Genomic DNA, 14,288 nt, shown 5'->3' with positions numbered 1-14,288 from the left:
AATGGAAAATGAAAGTTAGAAGAATATGAATCTCATAGTATTAGATGCTGCATATTTTTCTGTTATGGTGCGGCTCTAATGAGCTCGAATGAGTACATTAGACTTACAATAACACACTGCTTCATTCATCACAATGTTTAAATGTTTTGCGGCTCCAAACTGATTTTTGATGATTTATTTGGCCTAACATAGCTCTTTTGACAGGAAAGGTTGATGACACCTGCTTTAGTTTGTGGTCCAACACACTTATGAGGCAAATTATAGGTGTCAAACTCAAGGCCCACGGGCCAGATCCAGCCTGTCACATCATTTTATGTGGCTCCTTAAAGCAAATTATCAGAAAATGTAAACTAAGGCACCGTCCAGATGGAAGCAAAGCCGGCTTCGTTCCTCAAACAAATCTCGTACGCACAGAAGCATTTCAAGACTTGCGTGTGTCCAAAAGTAGACGCTGAGGACGTTTAACGGCTGTAATGTATATGCCAAGTCTGGAGAGGCGCTGTAGCGCAGCCACAGGGAGTTAACGGAAAGCGTAGAAGAAGAATCAGCGAAGAAAACTAACACTTTTTTTCTAACTTTATTGCAATCTACAAAACAAACATGGCTTTGCATGTATGAAAACAACATGAAAAAGACGAACACAGGAGAAGTGACAATGGCGGGTGATTCAAGTACAACACCACTTGTTGAACATGGGAATAAAGAAGCAAAATATTTTCCTGCAAAAGCATAAGCAAGCTAAGGAGGCTGTGCAAAACGACTACGACACGGCTTTCCGCGCTTTCTGCCATTGTTGTTGACAGACTGACGGTTCGCACGCAGTCACGTGAGAATTGGCGCAAACGTCATCAATCTGCTGACAATGCGTTGTCATCAAGCTGCGGCCATTACGTCATCACTGGAGGAGTATCCTGCATATGGTGTCCAGACGGACGCGTACGAGGCGCGTTTTGAAATCTTTCCACTCTAGAGCCCGGTTTCAAAAGTGATCAGTTTCTTGCTCCGAAACCGCGCCGTCATGTGGACGAATGGCTTAAACAGTAAGAAACTTGTGAGGATAAACTGAAACTGGCTTTCGTGTGGACGGGGCCTAAATACAAACAAACCGACGAGACAATGAGGCACACCCAAACCAGACAATAATAGCTGGAGCGAGCTGATTGATTGATTGATGCGAGGAACTGTTGAGAGGACGGTAACAGGTGCAGACAAAGATTTAACCACAACGAAGGCATGAAGAAGACACTGAGTAACAACCAAATCAGATCAAAACAATGCAAAGCAAATCCAAAAAAACAAACAAAAACAAAACAGAGATCATAACAGAAGAGGCTCGTTTCAGCTATAACTGGTGGTAAAGATAATGACATAAAACAAGCAGCTAAAAATACAGTATGCAAGAATGGCTAACAAAGAACTTGGGCTATTCTGAAGAGCACTAATCTAAATCCTATTGGACATCTGTGGAAGGAATTATGTAAATGACAAGTTACCGTGATCATTGATGGCTTTTCTTTTTTCATTCTTTAATTTAAGGGTACCAACAATTTTGTCCACATCTGTTCAATATACAGTCAGTATCTGTTCTATTGTTGTATGAACTCCCATGGAACTTGTGACAAGCATAATGTCAGCTGCAGGGAATATGTAAACGACACAGGCTACAGGAGCCTACAAAAGAGGAGCTGTGGTGTAGGTTGTTTTTTGTTTTGTTTTTATAGCCCTGAGGAACATGAAGTTTAGATTTTGAGACTGAAGAGTGTGAGCAATGCTTCCTGCAACTTAAAATGCTCACACTGAACTACACAATAAGTTTGCACCTGAACTACACAATAAGTTTGCCATTTGTTTGACCATCTAATGTATAAAGCAACTTACACTCAGGGTATGAAGTGTTAGTTTTGATTTTTAATATAAACTGCATTTTTAGATTGTGCCATATTACAACACTGATGTGCATGAATCACTTAAAACACATTTCTCTCCATCACAAATCTTCATGCAAGGATCAGATATTATTGCTCAATTCATCTGCCTAAACGCTAAAATCACATGACATTGATTTGTGTAAAATGCAAATTAAGCCACTCACTTATGTAACTTGTATTTTAAACATGTACAGTGCATGTACAAATATTTTTTTTAAATAAAGGTGATAATCAGATTTATTTATTTTTAGTTTCACATGCAAACAGTGTAGAATAAAGGCGGTCAGCAGCCATCCATCTACAATCTATCACAGGCCACATAGTTAGCGGTCAGCACTGAAATCATACACCAGGAAGGTCAACAGATCAATTATGGGTCCTTGGGGTACTTTTTGTGTCTGCACTTGTCCGCCAGAGTCTTACTGATCCAAGGTTTGGATTTGGTACCCCGTGACTTCCCACTGCTCCTCACGAATGGACTAAATGAAGACAGATAAGGGAAGTACAGTGAACACGCACACACAAGATCCACCTGTGTGGTATGTGGAAATCTGTGATAGAGAGACTTTAAAAAAAAAAATCTTTACAATTTTTCTCCATAGGTTTAGCACATTTCTTGAAACTGAAATGACCTTTTCAAAACTGCAAGCTCATTTGGCCAAACAGACTTACATTTGTGCAGTTCAATAGCAAAAGGACATATCTATCCCAAAACTGGTCGCACATGCTTCACTCCAAGTTATTTTCCTAAACAAATAGTCGGTACTGTCACAACTGCAAAGATCCTTCTCAATTGCTTTGGCTCATTTGCATTCACTTAGTGCTTTTGCCAAAAATAACTTTGATGATTTTGCACAACACCATTGATCATCTGCAAAAGCTCTCCCAAAACAGCTCACCTATGTGTCAAAATCAAATTTCTATGTCATGCAAGTAGTCAGTGCCTCCGCAATGCATCATCCCTTTGGCATTGTGTGAGCACTGCAAGTCAAAATGATTTGATGTTTTGTCACAACAGCGCAGGTGCCGCTAACAAAATACAATTATACATATAACTGAGGGGGAAAAATTATTTTACAAGAGCAGTTTTCAAAGTTTGCGGTTTGTCATACTCCACTCACAGTCAAGGAAATTGCAACAGTTTTTATTCACACAAAGTTACTTACATATTAGAGTGAAACAAAATAACTTGTAAGCCAAATTATAAAGTAAACTAAAATTATATCTAGCGCACAGTGTAAATGAAGAACCACCTACTGTAACACTTTCACTAGTCACTACACTCTCCGCCTCCAAGCAGAAAGGAGAGTATGGTGGTAGTAGCTCTATGAGCATCCTTGGATGTGTTGTAAACCAGGCCCTGATGAGATGGCCACGTTGGAAATTCACATTTTGACAATTGAACAGATGATTTTGCATACTATGACTTACACGCTGAAATCCTGCTGACATGTTTTGGAGAGGACAACCATTAGACTAAAAAACAACTAATCCATTTCGATCAGCAAGATCGATTTATTTGTAAAATGTGCTAAATGTGGGCACATTGTGTTAACTGTAAGCTAAATGTACACAACCATTTGCACAAATCCACTGAGGCAATTGAGACATGTACTAAGACATTGGCAATTTGATGAGAGCAATGAGGAATGCCATTCAGTTAGCACCACTTCTAAGTTGGTTTTAGGATTTGTCCATAGTATTTTGAAAATGTAATTTCAGTTTCAAGAAATGTGCCAAACCTATGGGGAAAAAAACAGTAAAAATAAAATAAAATAAACAGCAACCAAATACAAAATAAATTATGTAATTAACATTACCACAAATTGTAAACATTTAAACTTGTTGTTTGACTGAAACACACTTTCACCTATTAAACTTTTATGTATGTCTGTTCTCATGATCTCACAATTCTCCAAATAAATGTCACACTTGCTTCAAGCTGTTTATTTGTCACTCCCAGTTGAAGTTTAATGTAAAACTGACTCGTAAAAGAAAAGCATTCAATTCAACATTGCTCAAAGAAGCAAAATTTTGTCGAATGAAAGTCTGCTGAAATACAACAGATGGGCTACAGGAATTAGCTAAGATGTCACAGGCACATGTTTTTTTGGCTCTTAGTAAGGGCATTTTATCAAATATTTGACTGATCAGCAAACTAAATCCTCACCAATCAATTTCTTCACTGATGTGTTTATAAATATGTGTAGTGCAATGTATTAAAAAAGTTGAAGTTCAAATCCTGTATGTTTTTTGGTAACAACTGCTTAAAGTTGAGGTAGTAAATACTGATTTTCGAAAAATCTAAAATGTTCCGTTTGGCCTTGTGAGAGATCAAACTAGGGTTTTTTCGTGATTCTGAGTTGATTGCAATTATGTATTTTTATACATACATTGGTTGCTTACCCAACTTCCTCCATGGCCTCCATGACCACCCGATTGTCGTGGCTCGTTTCACTTCCACTGGCTCTCGTAAATGATAGATCCTCAAGCACAACCTCTTCATCAATCTTCTCATCAGTTTCTTCCACAGTTGTATAAAGAGTACCAGAAGTATCTTGGATTGGAAGTATCTCCATTCCTGCTATTGAGGAAGCAGTATTTGTAGCTTTGTACCTCAGATTGCGACTATTACGAGCATCCATTTGGACCCAAATCTTTGATCAAGTTGTATGGCAAGGCCCATCTGGTATCCCAAACAGGCCTTTATGAAGTTGTGCCCTCAAATGGCTACTCTTTCATCGGTCTTCACCATTGGCCTCAGCAACATCTGAAGACTCTCAGGAACAAGAACCTGTTGACTCTGGATGTCAGTTGTACTGCGTGGTGGTGTGGGGTATGACTTTGGGTCTAGAATTCTAGATCGACCATGGTGATGTCATTGCATATCAACTTCAATGCAGTCTTTATGATCTGTGTCTTTTCATCTCCATGCTAAGTATTAGCATGATGCTCTCGCAGAATGTTGCTGTCATCTTTAAGGCAGCGCACATCTCGAAATTCGCCAAACGCAGCCTCTTGTTCCTCATCAATTTTTTTTTTGTCCTTTTGTCCTCTCTTTTTCCTCTAGTTCCAGTTTTGGAGTAATGGTATAGTGGTAGAGTGTCCGCCCTGAGACTGAGAGGTTGTGGGTTAAATTCCTCTTCATACCAAAGACTATTAAAAAAATAGGACACATTTTTGTCTCCCTGCTTGATACTCAGCATTAAAGGTTAGAATTAGAGGGTTAGATCACCAAATGATTCCCGAGCGCAACCCCTGCTGCTCACCGCTCCCTCAGGGGACGGGTCAAATGCGGAGAATGAATTTCGCTCCACTTAGGTGGGTGTGACAGTCAGTGGTACTTTAACTTTGTTTCAAAATTACTTTTACATCGCAAATGGTATAGGGTTTCTTCTGCCACAAGGTCATTGTGGTCAGATGTCTTACAACTTCAGTGCCCCGGTCATCCCCGCGACTCTGTGCTCTCTTCCGCATGTTTGCCTTCAGTCTATCTGCAGTCAAATTATCTGGCACTCTCTATCTCTTTCACGCTTTCTCTGGACGAGTTCTGCAGATCTGTGCAGGTTTGTTGCAAAGAATGCATGCATTCTTGTACAGAAGATGAACGGACCGAAAGCGAGAACGGTAAGTGCGACTGTTTTATCACAAAGGAATGATTTTTACAAAAATAAATAAATAAATGATTGCAATCAACTCAGAATCTTGAAACTTTGAGCAGTTGTTACTAAAAAAAACTTCAACTTCAACTTTTTAATACACATATTTATAAACACATTAGTGAAGAAATTGATTGGTAAGGATTTAGTTTGCAAATTCTCATACTTACTATCTGTGGTAACAACTATTATGACTACTACTTCTACTAATACTACTACCATTCTTGCTACTATTTAGGCTGCTTCTCTTCCAGTAGACCTGTCAGCATGTTCCGGAACAAGGTGGTACAACACACAAGGCAGGCAACTCTGAATTTGGTCTTGCCTGTAGAATGTAAAAAACAATTTAAAAAAAGAAATAATCCCTTAAAAATATGTGATTGTGGGGGTTCACTTAAAGGATCTTTGTGCAGTTTGTCACTTTTTTACTCGCAACTGCCACCTCTGGCCCAAAGCGTAACTGCAGCATCTGTGTCAGGCTCGTTCATGGTGCGCGTGCGAATACGATCTTAAAGCGACAGTCACAGTTGACAAACGAAGACATGACTTTAAATGAGGTAAGAAAACTCCGCCCCTCCACTCCCCAAAGAAACGGTGGAGTGTGCAGGGTCCGCACACTCTACTATAGAGGGAAGATAAAAGCTGATAAGTGCAGTCAGAGTTAAATAGTCAGGGATCTTCGTACTCATCTGGGCATTGGTGAAGCATGCATGATGTAGAAAAAGCTTTAATATTACCTTTTTGAACAACACAGTGCACTTGTCTTTGTGTCATTGTGGGGACATCTTATTGGCATAATGCATTTCCTAGCCCCTTCCCCTAACCCTAACCATCAAAAATTATTGCCTACCCCCATTCCTTGCCCTAACCTCAACCATAACACAATTCAAACCTAAACTCTAAACCAAGTCTTGACCCTCAAAAAGAGGTCTGAATTTGTGGGGACCACCAAAATGTCCCCACAATTTCAAGTCGGTCCCCACAATGGTAGTTAAACCTGGAAAAACACGCGTGTATGAGCCCCACAATGTAGCAAAGACAAAGGCAAACACACAAAATTATAAAAACAACCAAACAAATAAAGATCTAGCAAATAAATTATACTTTAGTCTAAACTCATCTTCTATCTTGAAATAAGACGCTACTTTTGTAGCTAATGCTATTCCTAAGGTGCTGGTATTCTGTTCAACACCAATGTTTTTGTCTTGAATTAGACAAATACCAGCAGACAAATCAATGTTTTATTTATTCTTGAACATTCACGAAAGGACGACATTTAATTAGAAAACTAATGATTTTCCCCACCTTATTATTTTGACATCTAAGCATTTTCACTTTATTTGCTTTTGCTTTGCTTGTACTTGCTACCGAGGATCGATGGATGGTGGTCACCCATTTATTTAATTATCTGTATTGACCATATTAAACAAAGTTAATAAAAAAAAAAAGTTTTTTTTTTTTTTTAGTAACTGCCTTGTAAGTGATTATACGGCCTCGTAGACTTCTCATCTGTCACTAGTAAATCCTTAATTCCCTGTCTTCTTTTAATCCCTCACAGGGGAGACAACAGGGTTGCAGTTGGCATTTTGCTGACTGATAACATCTCACAGCACAGTCTGGCGCATGCCATCTTTGATAGATTCAGCTCTCAGTCGCGCTTTGCCATGTACATAGTTGTGCACATGCTTGAATTTTGAGACAACTCTTACACATTTATCAAAAATGTGAATGGAAATGAGTAGAAAACCATTAAAATAGGTCACTATATCGTGGTATGCTGCATAGAAAGAATTGCATTTCCCATCAAAGCGTTGCCTTATCCTCCTCATCAAATGGGCATATTCACAGTGCTTTTTTTTGCTGCAATTTGTTGGCCAAAGTTTACAGACAGCTGCAGGGTTTTCCAAGAAAATGCCTCTAAACTCCTCCTGGGAAACAATTAGTTTCAGGAAACGTATTTTTTGTTTTCATCTGTGGGAGAGGTGCAGCTTTAAGCCCCAGGCAAAATCTGCCAGCCTAACCACAGCCCATCATTGCACTTCCAACAGAAGATCCCACGAGTCGTCAATAGCATAAACCTGAGAAATATGCCAACCTAATTATGCGCACACCATGTGAAAGTGTTGGCTTACATTTGTAAGAAACACAGGCCGGTTCACAAGATCAATGCGTAGGTTGTGTATTTACTCATAGTTCTAAAAAAAAACAATTAAAATTAATTTCTAACTGTAGAATGAACACCGTTTTCTGAAAGGGACAGTGTGTCAAATTTTTTGCCATCTAGTGGTGAACTAATAGAATGCAACGGCCTTCGTTTGTAGCGTGTGCATTTTTGAAGCACATGTACTACGGTGCCTCAGAGAGACCACACTTTGCAAGCCTGCCACCAATTAATACATCACAAACGTCTTCTACGTGTATCCGTAGCAGAAAGATGGCGGTGAAACATGTCAGCCTCATGTAAGGCGCAGCGCGACCTATGTAATATAATTAGTGATTATTTCTACTACTAATAATAATGCATCAGATTTATATAGCGCTTTTCTATCTAATTAGACACTCAAAGACGCTTTACAATGGAACGGATGGAACAACTGTAAAAAAAAAAAAGCATGTTGATGTGGTAGGACATCTTTTTTTGTACATTATTAAAATTACTAGTGAGTTTTAAAAATGAACATTGAAAAATCAAAAAATTTTACACACAAACTATTTAATTAAAAAAACACACACACATAGATTTTTAAGAAGAGTTTATAGATGAATCTTTTTAATTTAGGATTCAAGATGGAATGCGTCTCAAATTTGATCACATTTATTTCTAAATTTGATGTATTGTAATGTATTTTATGTCATAACTTGCTTTTTTGATCAGGACTTTGGGTTACATGTCTGCATGAAAAGTGTTATATAGATAACATTTATAATAATAATAATTATTATTATTATAAATAGCATTAACTTACCAGAACCAGGATTCAAAACATTAAGAATGTATGCAATGAAGAGCAATGGGGCCTATTCACTGTGTTTTTCATTTTTGTTTTTTGTTTCAACACTTGTCTACATTACATTTGTAAAATTTTTGTTTATAAACATAACACCAATGACAATATGATGATAGTTTTAAGTCACTTATTGATCAATATTTTCTTGTTTCTTATTTTGTTTCCTTTAAGGACACAATTAGGCATTTTCGCTTTTTTTCTCCAGTCCAATACCAGTACGGGTATTTGCTTTTTGAGTACTCACTCACCAAGTACTGATACTACTAGATAGTGTAGAATAATGATATATAAAATGTAATTTAACACAATAACAAACATTTGTGAAGAAATACCTTACTTTCTGACAGAGATCATGTTTCATTGATGCGCTCACCATCTTCTTGCTGTCAGGTTTTGTTTGTCTGAAGTATCAGTGGCTGGTATCGGCAGCCTGAGTACCGTTATCTTTAAATAAGACTGATACCTGGTATCTGTACTTGCCCCCCTCCCTAGATACAATATTATGTAAAGGTGTAATTATTACACTTTAAGAGACAACATATTACTGTATTTATAGTCATGATGGAGAATTGGGATGGGGTTGGGGGTGTTTTGGGGGTCGAATAAAGAATGTTTTCTTCTTCTTGGGATGTAACAGGAAGACATGTTCAACTAAGGTCCCAAAGTCCTTTGAAATGAGCAGAACTGACAGGAGTGGTTCCATAGAACATTAAGTACTTGACAGCATCAAAATATTACAATGTTAATACAAATTAAGTAAAAATTTGTTTGATGTTAAAGCATCCACAGTTGAGAAATGCACAAATGAATCTTTGTGATGTATGCTGCCATCTATTATGTTGCCATGTTTTTTGCCTTTGGATTTTATACGGCTAAATGGTCCTCAATACTTCATAAATAATATACTGTCTAATGGTTGAAACAAATACACTTGATGTCATGGCCACATAATTTAATAACTGCAACACTTAATCGATCGATCTATCCATCTACTTAATTGCTGGTGACCAAATGAGTGCCTCTGGCACCACCTGCTGTACATTGTTTGAATTTGGGTTAGGCTCCAAATACAGTTTAGTAATATTTCTAAAGTGCAAGTTAGTTGTTTAGTTGGCTTTGTAGAAATAAATAGAAATTCTTAGTATTTACAGTCAGGTATATGTCACCATTTTCCGTTAGAATGTGAATTGCTCATTGCAGATTTAATTGGGTGTATTGAGAAAATTACACTCTTCTACGAATTAAAGTGATGAAGGATTAAACGGCTAATTTAGTTTCGATCCGTGTGTCATTACCACGTGCTGATGAGGGAAGATAATTGAGTTCTGTCTTTTTTTAACACCATGGAGAGCTCGAATGAAGCATTTTCTGCAGTAACTTTTATTTCACAGGGAAACTTTAATGTGTGTGTTAAAAGGCGGATGAAACCCATACAATATTAAATTTAATGATAAAAGATCTGGTTGGAAACAAGAACATTAAATGACTCGCGTTCTTTAAATTGGGGAAAGGGGTTTAGGATGAAGGATATAATTATTTAAATGATCACCAAAATATGTATGTCTCATTGTTCTTGCAGTCCCCAAGATGATCAAATCAATCCCAGCAACACAAACAGTATTGATTGTTGTTTTACCGTGCTTACCCAAGGAGCAATGTAGTGTTAATTTTATCCGCCATTTTTAAATTTAGTCTCAATTTTGGTCAGTTTCAATCGCGCTTGTTAGTTTTCAACCTCGTCCCGTTTGATTTAATACATTAAATTAGACTATAAATCTAGCATTTTAGCCTTTATTTTAGTCCAAGAAAACATTTTATTCGTCTCGTTTTGTAGTGTTGTGTTAGTCAGGACAATCATTTTACCCCTGTATATTTTTTTTGCCAGCAGATTGTGCGCAACATTTCGGATCTAAAACTATTTCACATAAAATGGTCTCTCATCTTTTTGATGAAAAACAGCACACACAATTACAGTGGCTACTATGGCTCCATGCTACGAGCTAGTAAATTAGCCAGCATATTGTTGGAACATTGCAGCCGTTGGATTAATTTTAAACCTTTCACCGTGAATCCAGCACCAGTCTGTCCCATGTGTTTGTGCATATTGCACTAGCAAGCTGCGGATTTGGAAGGGGGTGTGTCACTGTGTGTCACATGACAGTGTCACACATAATTTTGTCTCGTTGTTCATGAACTAAAATGTCCACAGATTTTAGTTGTTTTTATTAATTGAAGCACATTTTCATCTTGTCTTCATTAGTCGACGGAAATACATACTGATTTAGTCCCAGTTATTGTTTATTAATGAGGGCTTTAGTCTAGCCTAGTTTTAGTCCGGTGACAAATGTGTTGACGAAATTATTTTTGTTAAGTTTTCATTGACTTCATACTAGTGACATTATCCCGTGAAAAGTATTGTATTAAGGCTAACGTGTAAATAAAAAAAGCCACCTTAAAGATTTGCACTGGTGGCGGAAGAACATCAATGCGCTGCAGCTCTGCTTACCTGTTGGCTTTGATGTGGTTGTGCTTCCATCTGGTCCAGCGGCCTGGTTTTCAGCCATTGCTTGAAAATAGTGGATCTTCACCCAGCTTTGTTTTCCAATCATTGGTGGAGAAACTCAGTGTAAGGGTGGTTATTATGTAAATGATCTGTACTATTAAATCACACAGTCTGATTCAAAAGAGCTCCGTCAAGGCCACATTTTTGGAATACATTCAGATAGGGAATTAACATAAAGTAAGATGTAATGAGATTTACTTGGTTGTTTAACTCATTCACTGCCAATGACGGCTATAGACGTCAACAATTTATTTGAACTATTGATATTAGTTTAACATTTTTTTCCCCACTTTTGTCAACTAGTGTATGAAAACCTAGAATTTTTTATTGTACATTTAAAACAGATATAACATTTGTGATTAATCGTGAGTTAACTACTGAAGTCATGCGATTAAGTAAAATTACAAATTTTAATCGCCTGATGCCCCTAATTTTTACTTTTGTTTTTTAAAATCGCGTCAGGTGATTAACATTTTTAATATTAATTAATCGCTTGACTTCAATAGCTAACTCACAATTAATCAAAAATGTTATATAGGTTCTAAAAGTACAATAAAAAAATTATAGGTTTTCATACTCTTGTTAACAAAAGAGAAAAAGGTTAAAACTAATAGAAATAGTTCAAATTAATTTTTGCCCTTTGTAGCCGTCAATGGCAGTGACTGAGTTAATTTCAGACTCCTAAGACCAAACCAGTTGTATACAAGCAATTTAAAATTTAAATTTGAGCGTTTGTGGAAATGTTGACATTTATTATGACTAGTCTCAGCATTCCCCCTCTCCTTCAAAATACAAACCTTTTTATTTAATAATATCCGTACCTATTCCCTCATAATATTCAAATTGATTATACAAGTTATACTTTTATACTACTTGTGGAAAATTTACAGTTGTGAAAAAATTTTTTGTGTGTGGTAATTTTGTTCATTTTTCTTCATCCGCGTGATGCTCTTCCTGTCTGCATGCCTATTTGCTCTTATTGCTGCTGGAAAAGTAAATTTCCCTGAGGGAGTCATCACAGAGAGATCAATAGTCAAGTCTAACAAAAATGTCCAATCAACATGTGGCAGCCAATTCTGAAATTGAAAGCATTTTGATTCCAAGACTCGTTTGCCTAATATAATTTATTTAACTACTTTTACTAAAAATTTGATCACTGTGAAGACAAGTATATTTACTATTAGGAGTGGGCAATCGAAGTTTTAAGGACAATGCTACATTGGAATAGGTCTTTCTTTAAAATGATCTGTCATTAATTTTTGGAAATTTACGTCTCATCCCCAAATTGTTGTGCCTGAAAGTCACATTGACAATCTTGGACGTGATGCACACACTTCATTAACTGATACTTTATGTACATTGGGTCAACAGTGACTCTCAAGGTGAATTGAGAAACTTAATAGCTATGTGCTAAAAGATCATCAAAAGTGATCTCATTTAATAGAATTGCTTATGCTCTACCAATTGTCCATTAGGGATAATTAAATAAGATAAAGACAGTGTGAAATGAGTCATTGTCAAAGTGAGATTTATGTATACTTTTTTTAATTAGACTATTTACAATTTTCTCACAAAGTTGTTCAAAAATTTATTAATTATTAAGCAGACAGTTTGAGGTCAAATAGAAGGCATCTTGATGGAACGGAAGGAAGTGAAAGGGTGCAAATGTTGAAAGTGGAAAGCTAGAACTTGAAATCACTGGTGTAGCTGCAAATGCACGTTCAAAATCATTTATACAAAATATGTACATCATAAAATAAGTTTTGTCACCTGCACACCCCACAAGAGAAATAAACAAACAATGCCTGCAGACACTTCATAAGCTTGCAGTAACACAACAACATACATTCCATCAGGCACAGGAGAGCGTGGGTGACTTTTGAGCACATTCAGTCAGTGTGCCGACCTCGGATCTTCCACGAGATGAAATGTTCCTGACAATCAGTCTACACTAGAAAATGGCGTTAGTCATTGAGCCCTGACCTCAGAATCTGATAATTGTGTCGTATATTCATTAGACAAATTAAATCCTTACAATTTCCTCAGATTTCAAGATTGGTTTCTATTAACTCATTCACTGCCATTGACGGCTATAAACATCAAAAATTCATTTGAACTATTTCTATTAGTTTAACATATTTTTTCCCACTTTTGTTAACAAGAGTATGAAAACCTAGAAAACATTTTTCATTGTACATTTAGAACAGATATAAAATTTGTGATTAACCGTGAGTTAACTAGTGAAGTCATGCGATTAATTACAATTTTAAAAAAAATAATCGCCTGACGAGATGATTATTAAAAATTAGGGTTGTCAGGCGATTACATTTTTTATTCGTAATTAATCGCAAGACTTCAATAGTTAACTCACGATTAGTCACAAATTTTACATCTGTTCTAAATGTACAATGAAAAAAATTCTAGGTTAGAAAAAATGTTGAACTACTAGAAATAGTTAAAATTATTTTTTGACGTTTATAACCGTCAATGGCAGTGAATGAGTTAACTACACTCCTCAGAGGGGTTGGGCCAAATTATTGTTCTAATAAAGCCCTATCCCCCCCTAGAGTGTATAAATGTATACAAAGGCTATCTATTTTGCAAAACCCAAGCTCAAAAATAGAACCTTAACTTGAAGCAGGGTGCGTGCACAGCATGAAGATGGTGTGAAAAAGTACATGCCATCTACATTCAATGGAAACAGCTTTTGGGATGTTTGTAATAATATGGTGTCTTGAGATACAAGTGACACGATTTACAAGGCTTTCAAGAAACAAGTCGACATTTGGTCAATTTTTTGGTTTGACTTGCAAGCAACAACTCAATGTATGAGGTATGAGAAAAAACAGGTTTCTTAACATTCTATTTAATTCGACCATCATTATTGTATGCTTTTATAAAGCACAGTATTATTATTATTTTTTTAGGTTGGGATGAATAATCACATTTCTATTCATTTCAATGGGAGAAAGATGAATTGTGTTTAGTGATGAGTTTAATGTATTAAACTCGTATTTCAAGGCACCACTCTGGTAGCAATGTGTACAACATTCAAATTGGGACTGGTCCACTTTTGAAGGTCTTACAGTCACAGACAGAACAACAACAACAAAAAGAAAATATTTATATA

At 36.6% G+C, this 14,288-nt stretch overlaps 1 protein-coding gene across 1 annotated transcript; it reads right to left on the bottom strand.

Annotated features, from left to right (window-relative positions):
- Window positions 1-1,732: 1,732 nt before the first annotated feature.
- Window positions 1,733-4,759, bottom strand: LOC147162165 (uncharacterized). The gene is made up of 2 exons (XM_086097512.1): window positions 4,335-4,759; window positions 1,733-2,407 (listed from the first exon to the last, which is right to left on the bottom strand). The coding sequence occupies exons 1-2, from the start codon at window positions 4,571-4,573 to the stop codon at window positions 2,299-2,301; spliced, it is 348 nt and encodes a 115-aa protein (XP_085953638.1). The 5' UTR covers window positions 4,574-4,759; the 3' UTR covers window positions 1,733-2,298.
- Between the last annotated feature and the right edge of the window lie 9,529 nt (window positions 4,760-14,288).

Source organism: Leptonotus elevatus, chromosome 15 (assembly GCF_054856555.1).
Source record: "Leptonotus elevatus isolate MCC_2025b chromosome 15, RoL_Lele_1.0, whole genome shotgun sequence".
Lineage (NCBI taxonomy): Eukaryota > Metazoa > Chordata > Actinopteri > Syngnathiformes > Syngnathidae > Leptonotus > Leptonotus elevatus.
Note: the sequence above shows the minus strand (reverse complement) of the source record. Positions and strands in the feature narration are given on the sequence as shown.